Below are 13,238 nucleotides of genomic sequence, written 5' to 3'. Positions count from 1 at the left end.
ATTTTAATTTAATTATTTTATAAATATCTTATTAAATAATTAATAATTTATTAATGGGTCATGGGTTTAACATTAACTCTTAAAAATACTATGAGGAAGGTGTTATTTTATTTTTTATGTTAAACAAGTTTTCCCTCCCTTTCCTACTTTCCCACTAAAATGCTGGGATTCTATATCCCCAAAATTGAGATTTATAATCCCAATTTTTTTTATCCCATCCCATGACATTTCACAAACCAAACATGAGTATTCACTTCATTTCACTTCTCATGTTTGATTTGTAAAATGTCATGAGAAGTGAAGAATATTCACTTTATAAAAAAAGCCCTTCCCATCCCAGACGGGTGCAAATGGATTGGATCATAATCTGATCCAAATTCGAATATGATCCTATTTTGTTGGATTTTGAGGATTTTTTGATTAGATCAGATCAGATAATAGGATTAGATTAAATATTGGGTCGTATTTGGATCACCCCTTGTCCAATATATACATATATTTATAAATATGTTTTATATTGCATTTTTGTAAATTTTTTATATTATTTACTTTTTATAAAAGACATATATTATGTATATATGATGAAAATAATTGTATTTTTTTTTGTTTTTTTTTATATAAACCGGTATGCTTTTTTCTTTTAATAATTTATTAAAAATTTAAAAAGTTGAATCTAATTCGATCATATTCGGATATTTGACATCCTTAATAGATTTAGATTTAAACCACTGTTTGTAAAATCTGACAGATCTTAGAATCAATCTAAGATTTGCATTATCAGATTGGATTCAAATATATCTCGATTATAATCCGATCCGATCCATTTGCATCACTCCCACAAACCAAAACCAAATGAGCCTATTAGCCTAAACATTACCGCTGATATAAACTATGTTACATGGTTGAGTAGTTGATTTCGACTATCTATCCTCGACGGCTCATGTTGGAGCAAGGGTTGTTTAGATGTATCTTAAAAGAGTTATAAAAGGTGCTACCCGTTTCAGATGAATCATGAAAGGAAATTTGATCAATGGATGATCAAATGAGAAAATTATGTACTTCGAGACAAAGCATCTAAGCTGCCAGTTGGCTAGACTGGTAAAGTCTCCTGCTGGTTGTAGCGGAGACAAGGGTCAAAGAAGACAAACTGGGATAATAATTAAGGTGTGAAATAAGAGCTACGCACGTTAAGGAGTAGAGATGGGGCTCACCTTTCATTCTTCACCGGTGACCCTGCAGTCACGGGCTGAGGTAATATTTTAGACAATTCTGATTTCTGAACGGTTGTTCCTTGGCTCGGATGATTTGATTCCTTTCCTTCAGGGCTGAGTTAATCTTTTTAGACAATTCTTGAGGCCACACAATTAATTGCTGACGCCGATTCTCGGCCTCAAAGTCTTTGCCATCACTTGAAAAGCTCTTCTCCGTCGTGAGGTGATGTTGATAGTCATTGTTACGATTTATGACCCAGAATATGAATCAGGGTTTAAATCCAATTGTCCAAAACATGTATATGAAATTATGAATTATTATAAAGGGAGTTTTTTTTTTTTTTTTTTTGTTGATCTACTCATACATGCAAATTAAAGACACTCTTTAATTATTCACTGGTTCCTTCTAAATCCTAACAAGTAACAAATCCCTCCTCATCAAAAGAAGACTGTGGTTTCTTTTTTGGATCAAATCCCAAGCCAACTCAAATTGATATCTTCTTTACGCTCCTCTATGCTAAGCTCGGGAAGTTGGAGACGTTTCCACAGACTGGTTGTCTCACCATCGCAATAAATCACTTTTAGATTCCGAAGGTTTATAGCTGAGATTGGCAATTACTTTACTCTCGAGCACTTGCTCATGTCGATCTTTTCCAAACTGTTTAACTCACCCAACCCTTGGGGTAGGCTTTCCATTCTCACACATTCAGAGATATCTAGAAATCTTAACTTGTGGAGATTTCGGATTGAGTCTGGCAACTGTGACAGTTCTGTACATGCGTGCAGCCTTAGCACCACTAAATTAGTCATATCTCCGAGCTCTTCAAGCAGTTTGGATAAATTATGACAGTTGGTGATACTCAGCTTTTGCAGGTGGGAGACATGGCATAACCCTGGTGGTAGTTCTATCAGATCGTTACAGTAGTCAATGTCCATCTCGATGAGTTTTGGTAGCATGTCGGAGATCTCCATGGTGCAGTTAGTGAAGGCTTGGCCAACCTCACACATAACCAATGATATCTTTCGCAAATTCTTCAGTGGCACTATAAGCGGAGGAATTGAAATCTTCTCTAACCTGATTTTCTTCAGTTGGGCTACATTACCTAGTGCCTGCAAGCCGCCTTTGAGTTTGGCATGTTTTTGTCCATGACTTGTCATGATCTGCACCTTGAGCTTTCCCATTTTCTCCATGAAGGGGGGTAAAGAGTATTCGGTTGCCAAGAAATCCAGAATTAAAACCTCAGCCTTTGGAAGTTGCATATCACTCCAGTTCGAGGGGTACGTTTCATCTGCAAGCCATTGCCCGTGAGCCACAATACAGAGAAAAGATAACATGACAAGGCAACATTTGGGGTATCATGATTGATTATAATAACCTGTAAGGATAGAGACTAGGCGGGCACTGAAGCTTTGATCCATTTCTTCCCTCCAGCTTTCTGGAAGATCATCTCCTCTTCTTTCCATTATAAGTCTCCGTCTTTCTGTTATGTCTTCGTTCTGCGGCTTACTCATGTAGATAGCCAAGTCTCTGAGCAGATCATGCTGGACTACGAACAACTTGTTCATGTTACTATCAAGTTCCTCTGCATCTTTCCTGTAAAAATAGCAAATGATCTTTCAGCCTTTCACTGGAGACGTACTTACTCTTTGAGGATTCAGAATTCTTTCTCAATTGGTTAGAATTGATTGGGTTAAAGAAGGAAAAGACATACCTTGTGCCTTCAATTAGATTAATAAGACTTCGGGTGGAAAGTTGGCGAAGGTTTGTGAATGCTTCATTTCCATCATGTAGATTATGGAGTTCGAGGTGACACTTTAGGTTATGGAGTTCAATTAGACACCACCTTCAATTCAATGCGATTGATGAGCAAAGACGATCTCAGCCAGTAAAAATCTGAGGTGACACTTTAGGTTATGTTTGGTTTAGTGCCATGTTCAATTCTTATTATTAGAATAGGCAAAAATATATTATATAAGCGCATTTGGTTATAAAATTGTTACCATGGATCTCTTGGCACAAAAATTGAGGCAATTTGCACAAAAAAAAAAAAAAAAAATCGAACTCCATGTTTCTCATTTTCATTCATCCAAAAAGCTCTATGCTAACGGCATAGATTTTTACCGGTAGTCAAGTGTCCGTCGGCTACCATTGAGGTGAAAAGCTATGCTAACAAACATTAACAATTGGCCATACGCTAGTAAACATCTATACTGATGCTGATGGTTTTTGAGACCTAAATAAGCAGTTCGTGACCCTTAAACACAAAGCTCCTTTGAAAAATGAAAATAGACAATTTGAGACATGATTATATGATATTTTATAATTTTATTAATATATTATCTTTATTGAATATACTATTATCAGTTTGAGGAAGTTGTTATACATTTTGTATTTTTTCATGTTATTAATTTTAGTTTTAATCTTGTAATTTTTAAATTCCATTTTGGAAGCTTCAAGCTTTTCATTTGCACAACTGTTTACTCAATTCAGTGAACTAATTTCCTTTTAATTAGTTTTAAATAGGTGCTAGCTAATTGCATCCTTCAATTTTTTTTTTCTCTATGCAACAGGAAGGAGAAAGCTATTGAACTCTCTCTTCTCCTTTCTCTTCTTCTTCTCTATGCTGTAATAACCTCTTTTTCTTTTTCTTTTATTGTTGTAATCAGGTTTAATTATCAGATTTGAAGGACAATTTTACATCTTGGTATTAGAGCAGTTTTTTCCTCTTCCATTTTTTTCTTTTCTTTTCCCATATACCCTTCGATTAGAAGAGTGGGTGTATAGAGAGATAAGCTTCTGATCATTCAGAGGACTGTTTGCCTAGCTGGTAGAGGGTTTGGAGAGTTAAATTTTGGTCGAATAGTGTTAAGAAATGGAGCTGTTATTTTTCTACCCAAAACCCTAGCCGACTAGAGAGATTTCAAGTTACAGGATAAGGAGAAGGATTTGGTGTGGCACTTAGGGCTTGGGAGGTCTCTTTTAATCCCTAGAAGGGGGTGGCTAAGGTTTGAAGAAGGTTGGGAAACTCTGATAGGAGCGGCCTCCTTTTCTCTTTCTCCCATTGAGCTGAGTGTAGTGAAACCCTAGTTTTTGAACTTTTTGGTATTGAGTTGGCATCAATTAGGTCCATAAAGAGTGAAAAACTAGTTTTTTATTTTCGTTTGATTAATGAAACAATGTAAAAGTGAAATGAAGCAGATTCTGATATCCGGGGTTGGTCCAATAGATTTCTTTTCTAGTGGAGTGACTACAATTAAACTAGTAGAGGTAAATTGGGGTATCTCACAGGCAATAAGGAGAAACCTGCAAAGATGAACCTTACGTATAAAAAATGGATGCATGAGAACTACATTATAATTGGGTGGTTAGTCAACTCTATGTAGCCCCACATAAGCTAACATTACCTCTAGATGACTTCTACCAAGGAGATTTGGGACAGTGTCGCTGAAACATATTCACAAAAGTTGAATGTTTATGAGAGCCTATAAGTTGAAGAGTGATGTGAACAATCTGATATAGGGGGAGAAGAGTGTAGCAATTTACTTCTCCATGTTAAAATCATTGTGGCAAGAGATTTATGTTATGGAGACAATTGTATGGGAGAGCAAGAAGGATGCAGAGACATTTAGAAAATTGGTAGAGTGAAACAAGGTGTTTGAGTTTCTTATAGGACTCAACCATGAGTTCGACATTATTAGGCAGAATATTTTGGCCAAGGATGAAGTCACCCTTGCTCAAACATACTCTGTAGTAAGCAATGAAAAAAGTAGGTGGAAAATACAGTTATAAGGACCACCTTCAGAACACTTTGCAACTGTTGGGATAAAGCCGAAAAGGCCAATTGAAAAGAAGGAAGAAGAAGAGAAAGGAGAAAAGAGATGTCGATAGTTTTCTCTTCTCTCTCTCTCTCTCTTAATCTTTTATTAAACTTACTTAACTATGACTAATTACATCTTTGCCCATAAGTGGGCGGAAAGAAACACAAAACAAATTAACGGGCCCATAATGAAAAAGGCCCATTAACACTTAAAAAGTAAACATGATGCTACTTAAAACATAAACAAGTACTAGGGCCCATTTGGCACAGTCTCTCTATACAACCAAATTCCTTGCCTTTTTTAGTTTATATATTTTGTGTAATTGATGTGGGGCCTGCATAGTTGATTTGTATTTTGTTGGTGAAAGAATGGTAGGATCCATCTAATGGACGCCAAAAAGTTTGCAGAATGGGTGGGCGAATTTCAAAAATTTTCCTACCTTTTTCCAACTGGGAATCATATTCCCTAAATTCAGAATACAATATTCAAGGATCCTACTTAAACCATAATCGAACCAGATCTGAATCAAAAGGGAAATGGAGGAATTATACCTGATCCAGAGAAGTAGTATCTCCCAAAGTTGGTGTTCACGCCCAAAGAGGACACCAAGATCCACTCCTGCTGAAGATGACACAGCTGTATGTGGAACGGAACCAGCAGAGTGCGTCCTACACACTGGATCCTTCTCAATAATCCTCTGGAAACTCTAAGCACCAAATCTTTTTCAGTCTTTTCTGCAAAGCTGATGTCAAGAAACAGTTTCTTGATTTCTTTCTTCTTCAAAGATCGAATCTCGTAAGAAAGGATGGCGGCAGTTGGAGGAGAACTCCTGGGACGAAAATGGCTGAATAGCTTCTCTTCTCTCTGGAGTCTGTATGAGATCTAATCTCAATTCGCAGGATGCTTTTTTTTCTTCCCAAAACCCTTAGGTTCAAAATCTCTTTCTATCACTTAGGGTTTATCCTCTTTTCTTCTTGATTAAGAAACCTTCTAATTAGGAGTTATCTCAATCCAAATCAGTATTTGGATAGGGGATTATCTTAATCCTATCTGCAAATTAAGTTAGCTTACTCCTGATCTTATCAGGAGATTACCAGATTCAAATCTGATTTGAATTTGGTCTCCCAGAGTGGTTAAGGTTAAAGGCCAAATCCTTTTTACTAACATTAATCTCAGATCCGCCCCATAGATGGGTGATCATATCAGCTCAGCTCGAAATGGGCTTTTGGCCCATTAAGTGTTCAGTGCTTAACTAGTTTCCAATTTGCTGCCTAGTTGGACTTCTTTGTATGGCGTGGGACCCAAGCATTGATCTACACACCAGCCACATGGGTTCGGCCCAGCCTTTATTACAAGGCCCAGCCGAATTCACTGAAAGAGCTCAGTGAACCCCTGAGCCCATCACATGGACCCTATGGGCCCAACACTTACATTAAGTGGTTCCTGGGCCAAGCCATCTTATAAAAACCCAGGGACTGTGGGCAGGTGCAAGATTAGCCCATCAGGTACTATCCTAAATGGTCTTACACTTAACCTCTCAGCCCTTAATGATCAAGCATTGCCCGACAAGAGAGGACCTCTCCCTCAGCTGCAAGGAATAGTGCCGCACTCTCTACTCACATGGATCCCGGGAATTAAAACCATTTGCAAACACTTTGAAACCGTATATTGCAAAACAAAATTCCAACAATTGAAATCAACTGCCGGCAGTTTGGTTTCCATCAGAGAGAGTGCATTCCCGATCACTACCTTTGTTCGACAAAGGGGCTGATCCTGTCACTATGATCACCCACTCAGATGAATTCTCAAACTACTCCAACATGCCCAGATTTTGACCCCCGCTAAGGATCTCACTGATTGGCATATCAAAGACAGCCCGATCCGACACCTAGTGAAGTATCATAATCGAGTCTAGGGGTCAGGTGTAACTTTCTAGTTTTGCCCATCTGTCTCTAAGGTCTAGGGCAATACTGGAAATCTGGTCCGGTTCAAGGGTTCGAGTAATCCCATACTGCATGTGCCTTGGGTCTTACCCTGGTGGCCGAGACAGGCCATCCCAACACTTGGCGGCACACCAGTATCAGCCTTGGCAAGATAAATCTCCCCAGACTTATCCAATGGCTGTGAACATTTAAAACTAACACGTGTCTCATCAAGTGTCCAGTTTTAGGGTCTTACATAGAATTATATCAAACAACATGAATCAAACATGCTCTTTATTTATTTACACTAAATGTCAAAAGTACATCAAATCGGATTGAAGCTAAGGGCATATAAAACTGTCTAACAGTTGGGTGGTCTTACATTTTTTCACTATATACCTTTTAATGGGCATTGTTTGTATATTACAATATACATATATTATTATTTTGGTTGATGAAAAATTGTAAAAATTAAATTTATAGCCAAATATATTCAAAATTTATTTTCATTTTTGTCACAAAAAAAATTCATTGTTTAGGGAAAAAACAACATTTATTTTTGTCTGTTCTAAAATTTTATCATTGAAAAGAATAAACAAGGATAAGAGTTGAACCAAATATGGCGTAATTGCTGAGGCCAATTCTGGACCATAAATTTCTGCCCTTACCATCTAGCTAGATCCAGCATGAATCAGGGTCCAAGTACAATTGCCGAAAACATGCATGATCTAGATATAAAGGTAGTATTAATTTATTTGTTGGTACATACAAATGCCATTACATATGGATGGAAGGTGGGGTCTGCTCACTGCTTCTGTCTTAATCAGTTAATCCTAACAAAGCCCTCCACAAAAGAAGATTGTGGTTTCTTATTTGGCTCAAATCCCAAGCCAACTCAAATTGATATCCTCTTCAGGCTCCTCTATGCTAAGCTCGGGAAGTTGGAGGCGTTTCCACAGACTGGTTGTCTCATCATCACAATAAATCACTTTTAGATTCCGAAGGTTGCTGGCTGAGCTTGGCAATTCCTTTACTCTTGAGCAACTGCTCATGTCGAGCTTTTCCAAACTGTTTAACTCACCCAACCCTTGGGATAGGCTTTCCATGCTCACACATTCAGAGATATCAAGAAACCTTAACTCGTGTAGATTCCGGATCGATTCCGGCAACTGTAACAGTCCTGTACATGCATGTAGCCTTAGCGCCTCTAAATTAGTCATATATCCGAGCTCTTCAGGAAGTTTGGATAAATTATGACAGTTGGTGATGCTCAGCTTTTGCAGGTGGAAGACATGGCAGATCCCTGGTGGCAATTCCACCAGATCATTGCAGTAGTCAATGTTCAGCTCGATGAGATTTGGTAGCATGCTGGAGATCTCCATGGTACAGTTAGAGAAGGCTTGGCCAACCTCACACATAACCAATGATATCTTTCGCAAATTCTTCAGTGGCACTGTAAGCGAAGGAATTGAAATCTTCTCTAACCTGATTCTCTTCAGTTGGGCTACATTACCTAGTGCCTGCAAGCCTCCTTTGAGTTTGGCAGGTTTTTGTCCATGACTTGTCATGATCAGCACCTTGAGCTTTCCCATTTTCTCTAAGAAGGGGGGTACTGAGTATTCCATTGCCAAGAAATCCAGAATTAAAACCACAGCCTCTGGAAGTTGCATATCACACCAGTTTGAGGGAGACCTTTCACCTGCAAGCCATGGCCTGTCAGCCACGATACAGAGGAAAGATAATACCACAAAGCAACATTTGGGGTGTCATGATTGTAATAAACCTGTAAGAATTGAGATGAGGCGGGCACTGAGGCGTTGATCCTTTTGGTCCTTCCAGATTTCTGGAAGATCATTTTCTCTTCTTTCCATTACAAGTCTCTCTCTCTGTGTTATGTCTTGGTTCTGCGGCTGGCTCTTGTAGATAGCCAAGTCTCTGAGCAGATCATGCTGAACTACAAACAGCTTGTTTAAGTTACAATGAAGTTCCCCTGCATCTTTCCTGTAAAAAATAGCAAATGAGCTTTCACGGTAGATACACTTATTCTTGGAGGATTCATAATTCTTCCCCGATTGGATGGAAATTAATTGGGTTAAAGAAGGAACAAACATACCTTGTGCCTTCAATTAGATTAACAAGACTATGGGTGGAAAGTTGATGGAGGTTTCTGAATGCCCCATTTTCATCATGTAGCTTATGGAGTTCAATCCAAATATCAATAAGAGCTGAGGCAGGAATCCTATGATCCTCAGGAAAGGCACCCAAGTCCAGAAAACATTGTCTGGCGGTGTAATTTAGGACATCTAAGCTGCGTGCTAGACATTTTAGAATCTGATCATGGGACTCAAAAATTGAACTACTTTCTGACGATAATATCCTCTCTGTGTCTTGCCATATCATCAGAGGTTGCTCTCGCAGTGAGCGGCCAATAACCTCAAGAACCAGGGGGGATCCTTTGCAACCTCTCACTATACTTCTCACCATCTGCAACTCCATGCCATTGAGCAAAGACAATCTTAGTCCAGAGGAGCTAGACAACTCCTACATAAATACCGTTAAAAACTAATTAATTCATGAGTTAAGCATCCAGGATCCAGCATGGGTCTTGTTGGCCATGAAGACCTTAAACCAAGGGTTTTTATGCAAAGAAGAAGGGGAGGGGAGGGGGGGTATAGACTACAGACTGATGGGGTTGGTGTAATTACTTGTTCTTTTGTGATTTTGAAGGGTTATGTGATGCTAGCATTTGCCTCAATTTAGTGCAGAAAACCTGCTTTACACGAAAGTGCTCTTTCAAGGCAGTGGTGCCATGCATGGAGCCATGAATGCTTGACATAAGTGAAACAGGCTATAATTGTATTCTAGAGTGTATGTATGCATGTATTCATGTAAGTGGTAGATGGATAAAGCACCTTCTCTGGCTTCCTGCTATTTCCATTCTTGTCTTGCAGGTTAGCATGGTGACTAAAGAGAACCATGGAATTTTCGTCGCTCAACATTTTCAATGTATATGTGGAATCAAAGGATTGTAACGCACTTCTTGATGTGACCACCATTTTACATCCTCCTGTGTTAAAGACATGTCTAAGTCGCTCAAGGAACACCTCAGACTCTGGCCAAACATCATCCAGGACCAACAGCATAGGGTCTAGTTGCTCCTTGAACTGTTTCAGTTCTCTCAGATGATTCATTGCATCTTCATCATTTACGAACCCGGGTGCTGATCCGCATATCTTTTTGAATAATCTGTGTATGATCAACTCGAACTTGGGCGAGCTTGAAATAGTCAAAAATAAGATGTTTGTGTTGAAAAAGCCTGTCACTACAATGTCAGACAAATCCACTCGCAGAATGTTGTAACTGCTACTTGTAAACAAAGCAATAACCAGAAAGAAAAAGGATTATGGCATTATAATAATAATAATCTCTAACTAGTCTTACCAAAAGGAGCCAAAAAAATTAAAAATTAAGCTTCCTAAAGAAAAAGGAATTTTAATTAGTCTTAGAAGTTGAAGAACGCCAAAACTTTGTAAGCAGTTTTTCTTGTCTCTGTTTTCCCTTCAAAGACGAGGTGGTGATGAGGATCATCAGATTTTGTATCAGCTGTTTGCATCATCTCTATTCTAGGGTATTAGGGGATTTAGACATTTCAACACAGATTTAGTGTTGCTGGCTTGCATGCCAATAATCCATCCCTTCGAGGCTTCGATCATTCTTTAGATACAATAAACAAAACCGAAAGAAGGAAAGTAGGATTTTGGTGAATGACATCCAATACCTATTACATCGTCGTCTTTGCAAAGCTTGGCTGCCAACGTTGTCTTGCCGCACCCACCAAGAGCACACAGTCCAAGCACTTTCACATCTTCCCGAAACAACTCCCTCTTCAGTTCTCTCAGCGGCACATCGAATCCAACAATGTGACTTGGGGGCTCAGGAATCGCACAAACCTCGGCTCCATCCGTTCTGAATTGATTCAATTTACTGTTGATTCCATTCGCTACATAATCCAATTTGTCCTTCAATTCACTCCCCATTTCCTCCAGTTTAACACCCAACCGATTCCCCACTACAATGACATTGTTCCCCACCACGTCTAGTTTGCTCTGTGCGCCATTCAGTTTGCTCGCCACCATGTCCAAATTACCGTCCATTCTGTCGAGTCTACCATCCATCTGCTCTAAATAAACTTCAATCTGTATGCTGTTGCGCCAAATTTCCAACTCCACATTCAACTGAAAGAAGCGATTCAGAGATTGTTCCAATTTTAGCAACTTCGACGAGTACCGTAGCTTCCTGTAGCAATTCAACTTCCCAATTTTTCCGCACTTTCGAACCAGTTGTTCCCCTTCCTTTAACTCTTGAGTCAATGAAGCTATATTGGCCTTGGAGCTATCTTTTAACTTCTCATCCAACAGTTTCACCTCTTCAATCCGAGGTTTCACCCTATCAAGTGTGGAATCGAGCCTCCGAAGATCTTTTTTGAAGTTTTTGACGCTCTTCACGGCTTCCTTGATCGCGTCCGACAAAAGTTGAGCTGCCACCCCAAACGAAGCTCCTAACGCAGCCCCTCCTACCAAACTTGCCATCTGTGAGTTTTTACTTCGTGCTCAACGGAAGCCTGAGAGCACCTAATTTCGAAGTAAGAGACTTTGCTCTGTTCCAGATCAATATTTCTCAACCAATCTCTGTTGATGCTGATTTCTCGAGAGTTACAGAGAGATGCCTATTATCTTAGTTTTAGGAATTTATCCTCCCCATTGCTTTGCCTGTTCCATTCCCAACTACATTGATCGGCAACTAGGAGGGAACCTTCGCTGTGAGTAAATCCGTATTACTTCCTTGTCACTCTTGGAACAATTGAAGGATAAAGTAAAGCGGCTTAATTCTGTTCAGACTTCAGACTTCAAATTACAATAAAGAAAGAGCTTACGAATATACCTGCATTGACATTTGTAATGTTTTAACTTTTATTAAGCAATCATCAATCATCAATCACCAATAAACAATGTGGTCTGTGGATCATTTCCTGCAATCATCCTCGATATAATAATGTTCACAATACAGGTCAACTGATAAATTTACAAATAGGTATCCTCTACTTTGGGGTAGGTAGTGACAGATAAGTATCTTAAACATTTAATTACAACAATTGAGTACCCTAAACTCTGAAAAATAGATACTTAAGTCTTTTTGTTCCGTCAGTTAAATATTACATAATGTCAAAAGTATTATTTTCATGTATTTCTGACATCATTTCAGTTAATCAAACTTTTCACCACGATCATATATTCAATTTTTTGACGACGGCATTCTTTGGTGATGATTTTACTTTGTAGAATGACCTAAAAAATACATGAAAAAGGTATTTTGACATTATATAATGTTTAACCAACAGAATACTAGTAGATAGATTCAAGTGTTTATTTTTGAAAGTTTAGTGTACCTATCTATCAATTCCCCAAGAACACAGGGTATCTATCTGTAATTTATCTTTTTTTTTCAAATGGAACCGTACCACTGGTTTTTTGAAAACCGGAAAATCAATTGATCTGTTTGATTCTTTTGGTTTTTTGGTTATATATATATATATATATATATATACTGGTTGATTGATTTGGTTAACCTAATTTTTCAGTTTGATTTCATCGGTTCAGTTCGATTTTTCAATTCTCACACACTCTAATAGACTTCAGTCTTCTGTCACTTAGTATGGGATGGTGAACCCCAAATGATCAATCCCTGGTTCTAGTTCGGCGTGGAGTCGTTCAAGTTAAGCTTGGCTGGGGAAAGGGCGGCCTCTGTAATTTGCAATTTCACAAATCCAGACAAACTGATGTGATGTGGGTGCTCCTACTCCTATCGCCCAAGGAAATGGGATTCAATCAGTGCAAAATCCATTCAAACAATCATCATAGCTTTACATTGGGAATATCTCTCAGGAAATAAAAATAAAGTATAAAAATGCGGAGATATTCCCGAGGCAAGGTCGTAAAAACTGTTCGAACAGTATTTGAACGGGTATTGCACTGATTGAAACCGATCTCCCGCCCAAAACGCCGAAACCCAATCTCAGCATGTTGAACACGCATGTTGAACAGTCTTGCACTGATTGAAGCCGATCTCCCCCAAGACGCCGAAACCCAATCTCAGCATGTTGAACACGCATGACTTATAAGTCCACACGGTTGCTTTGCTTTGGAGCAGTTTACAGATTTCTTCCAGTCCACACGGTTGCTTTGCAGAAATCCCATCTAGCAGTCGTCACTTGAGTCTTAGGGGAAAG

General features: G+C 38.8%; 2 protein-coding genes across 3 annotated transcripts; both read right to left on the bottom strand.

Moving 5' to 3' along the window:
- Positions 1–1,699: 1,699 nt before the first annotated feature.
- Positions 1,700–3,044, bottom strand: LOC104595970 (Leucine-rich repeat (LRR) family protein). The gene is made up of 3 exons (XM_010256916.2): positions 2,924–3,044; positions 2,588–2,805; positions 1,700–2,500 (listed from the first exon to the last, which is right to left on the bottom strand). The coding sequence occupies exons 2-3, from the start codon at positions 2,775–2,777 to the stop codon at positions 1,827–1,829; spliced, it is 864 nt and encodes a 287-aa protein (XP_010255218.1). The 5' UTR covers positions 2,778–2,805; positions 2,924–3,044; the 3' UTR covers positions 1,700–1,826.
- Positions 3,045–7,681: 4,637 nt separating this feature from the next.
- LOC104595878 (putative disease resistance protein At5g47280) lies at positions 7,682–12,007 on the bottom strand. Of its 2 annotated transcripts, none has more exons than XM_010256825.3 (5): positions 10,731–12,007; positions 9,865–10,268; positions 9,066–9,493; positions 8,736–8,953; positions 7,682–8,651 (listed from the first exon to the last, which is right to left on the bottom strand). In XM_010256825.3, the coding sequence occupies exons 1-5, from the start codon at positions 11,539–11,541 to the stop codon at positions 7,831–7,833; spliced, it is 2,682 nt and encodes an 893-aa protein (XP_010255127.1). In that variant the 5' UTR covers positions 11,542–12,007; the 3' UTR covers positions 7,682–7,830. The 2 variants fall into 2 exon arrangements, with proteins under 2 accessions (XP_010255127.1, XP_019053000.1); XM_019197455.2 differs by having other exon boundaries at positions 9,066–9,436; positions 10,731–12,005.
- Between the last annotated feature and the right edge of the window lie 1,231 nt (positions 12,008–13,238).

This window comes from Nelumbo nucifera, chromosome 5 (genome assembly GCF_055504915.1).
Source record: "Nelumbo nucifera cultivar China Antique chromosome 5, China Antique-T2T, whole genome shotgun sequence".
NCBI lineage: Eukaryota > Viridiplantae > Streptophyta > Magnoliopsida > Proteales > Nelumbonaceae > Nelumbo > Nelumbo nucifera.
This window is presented reverse-complemented; position numbering and strand designations above follow the sequence as displayed.

Excerpts from the sequence above, each read along its gene's own strand:
- LOC104595970 (XM_010256916.2), bottom strand. The coding sequence starts at position 2,777 with ATGAACAAGTTGTTCGTAGTCCAGCATGATCTGCTCAGAGACTTGGCT. Across the intron at positions 2,501-2,587 it reads CCTAGTCTCTATCCTTACAG|ATGAAACGTACCCCTCGAAC; the intron begins GTTATTATAATC and ends AATGGCTTGCAG.
- LOC104595878 (XM_010256825.3), bottom strand. The coding sequence starts at position 11,541 with ATGGCAAGTTTGGTAGGAGGGGCTGCGTTAGGAGCTTCGTTTGGGGTG. Across the intron at positions 10,269-10,730 it reads CAAAGACGACGATGTAATAG|GCTTTTTCAACACAAACATC; the intron begins GTATTGGATGTC and ends TTGTAGTGACAG. Across the intron at positions 9,494-9,864 it reads ATAGCAGGAAGCCAGAGAAG|GAGTTGTCTAGCTCCTCTGG; the intron begins GTGCTTTATCCA and ends GTATTTATGTAG.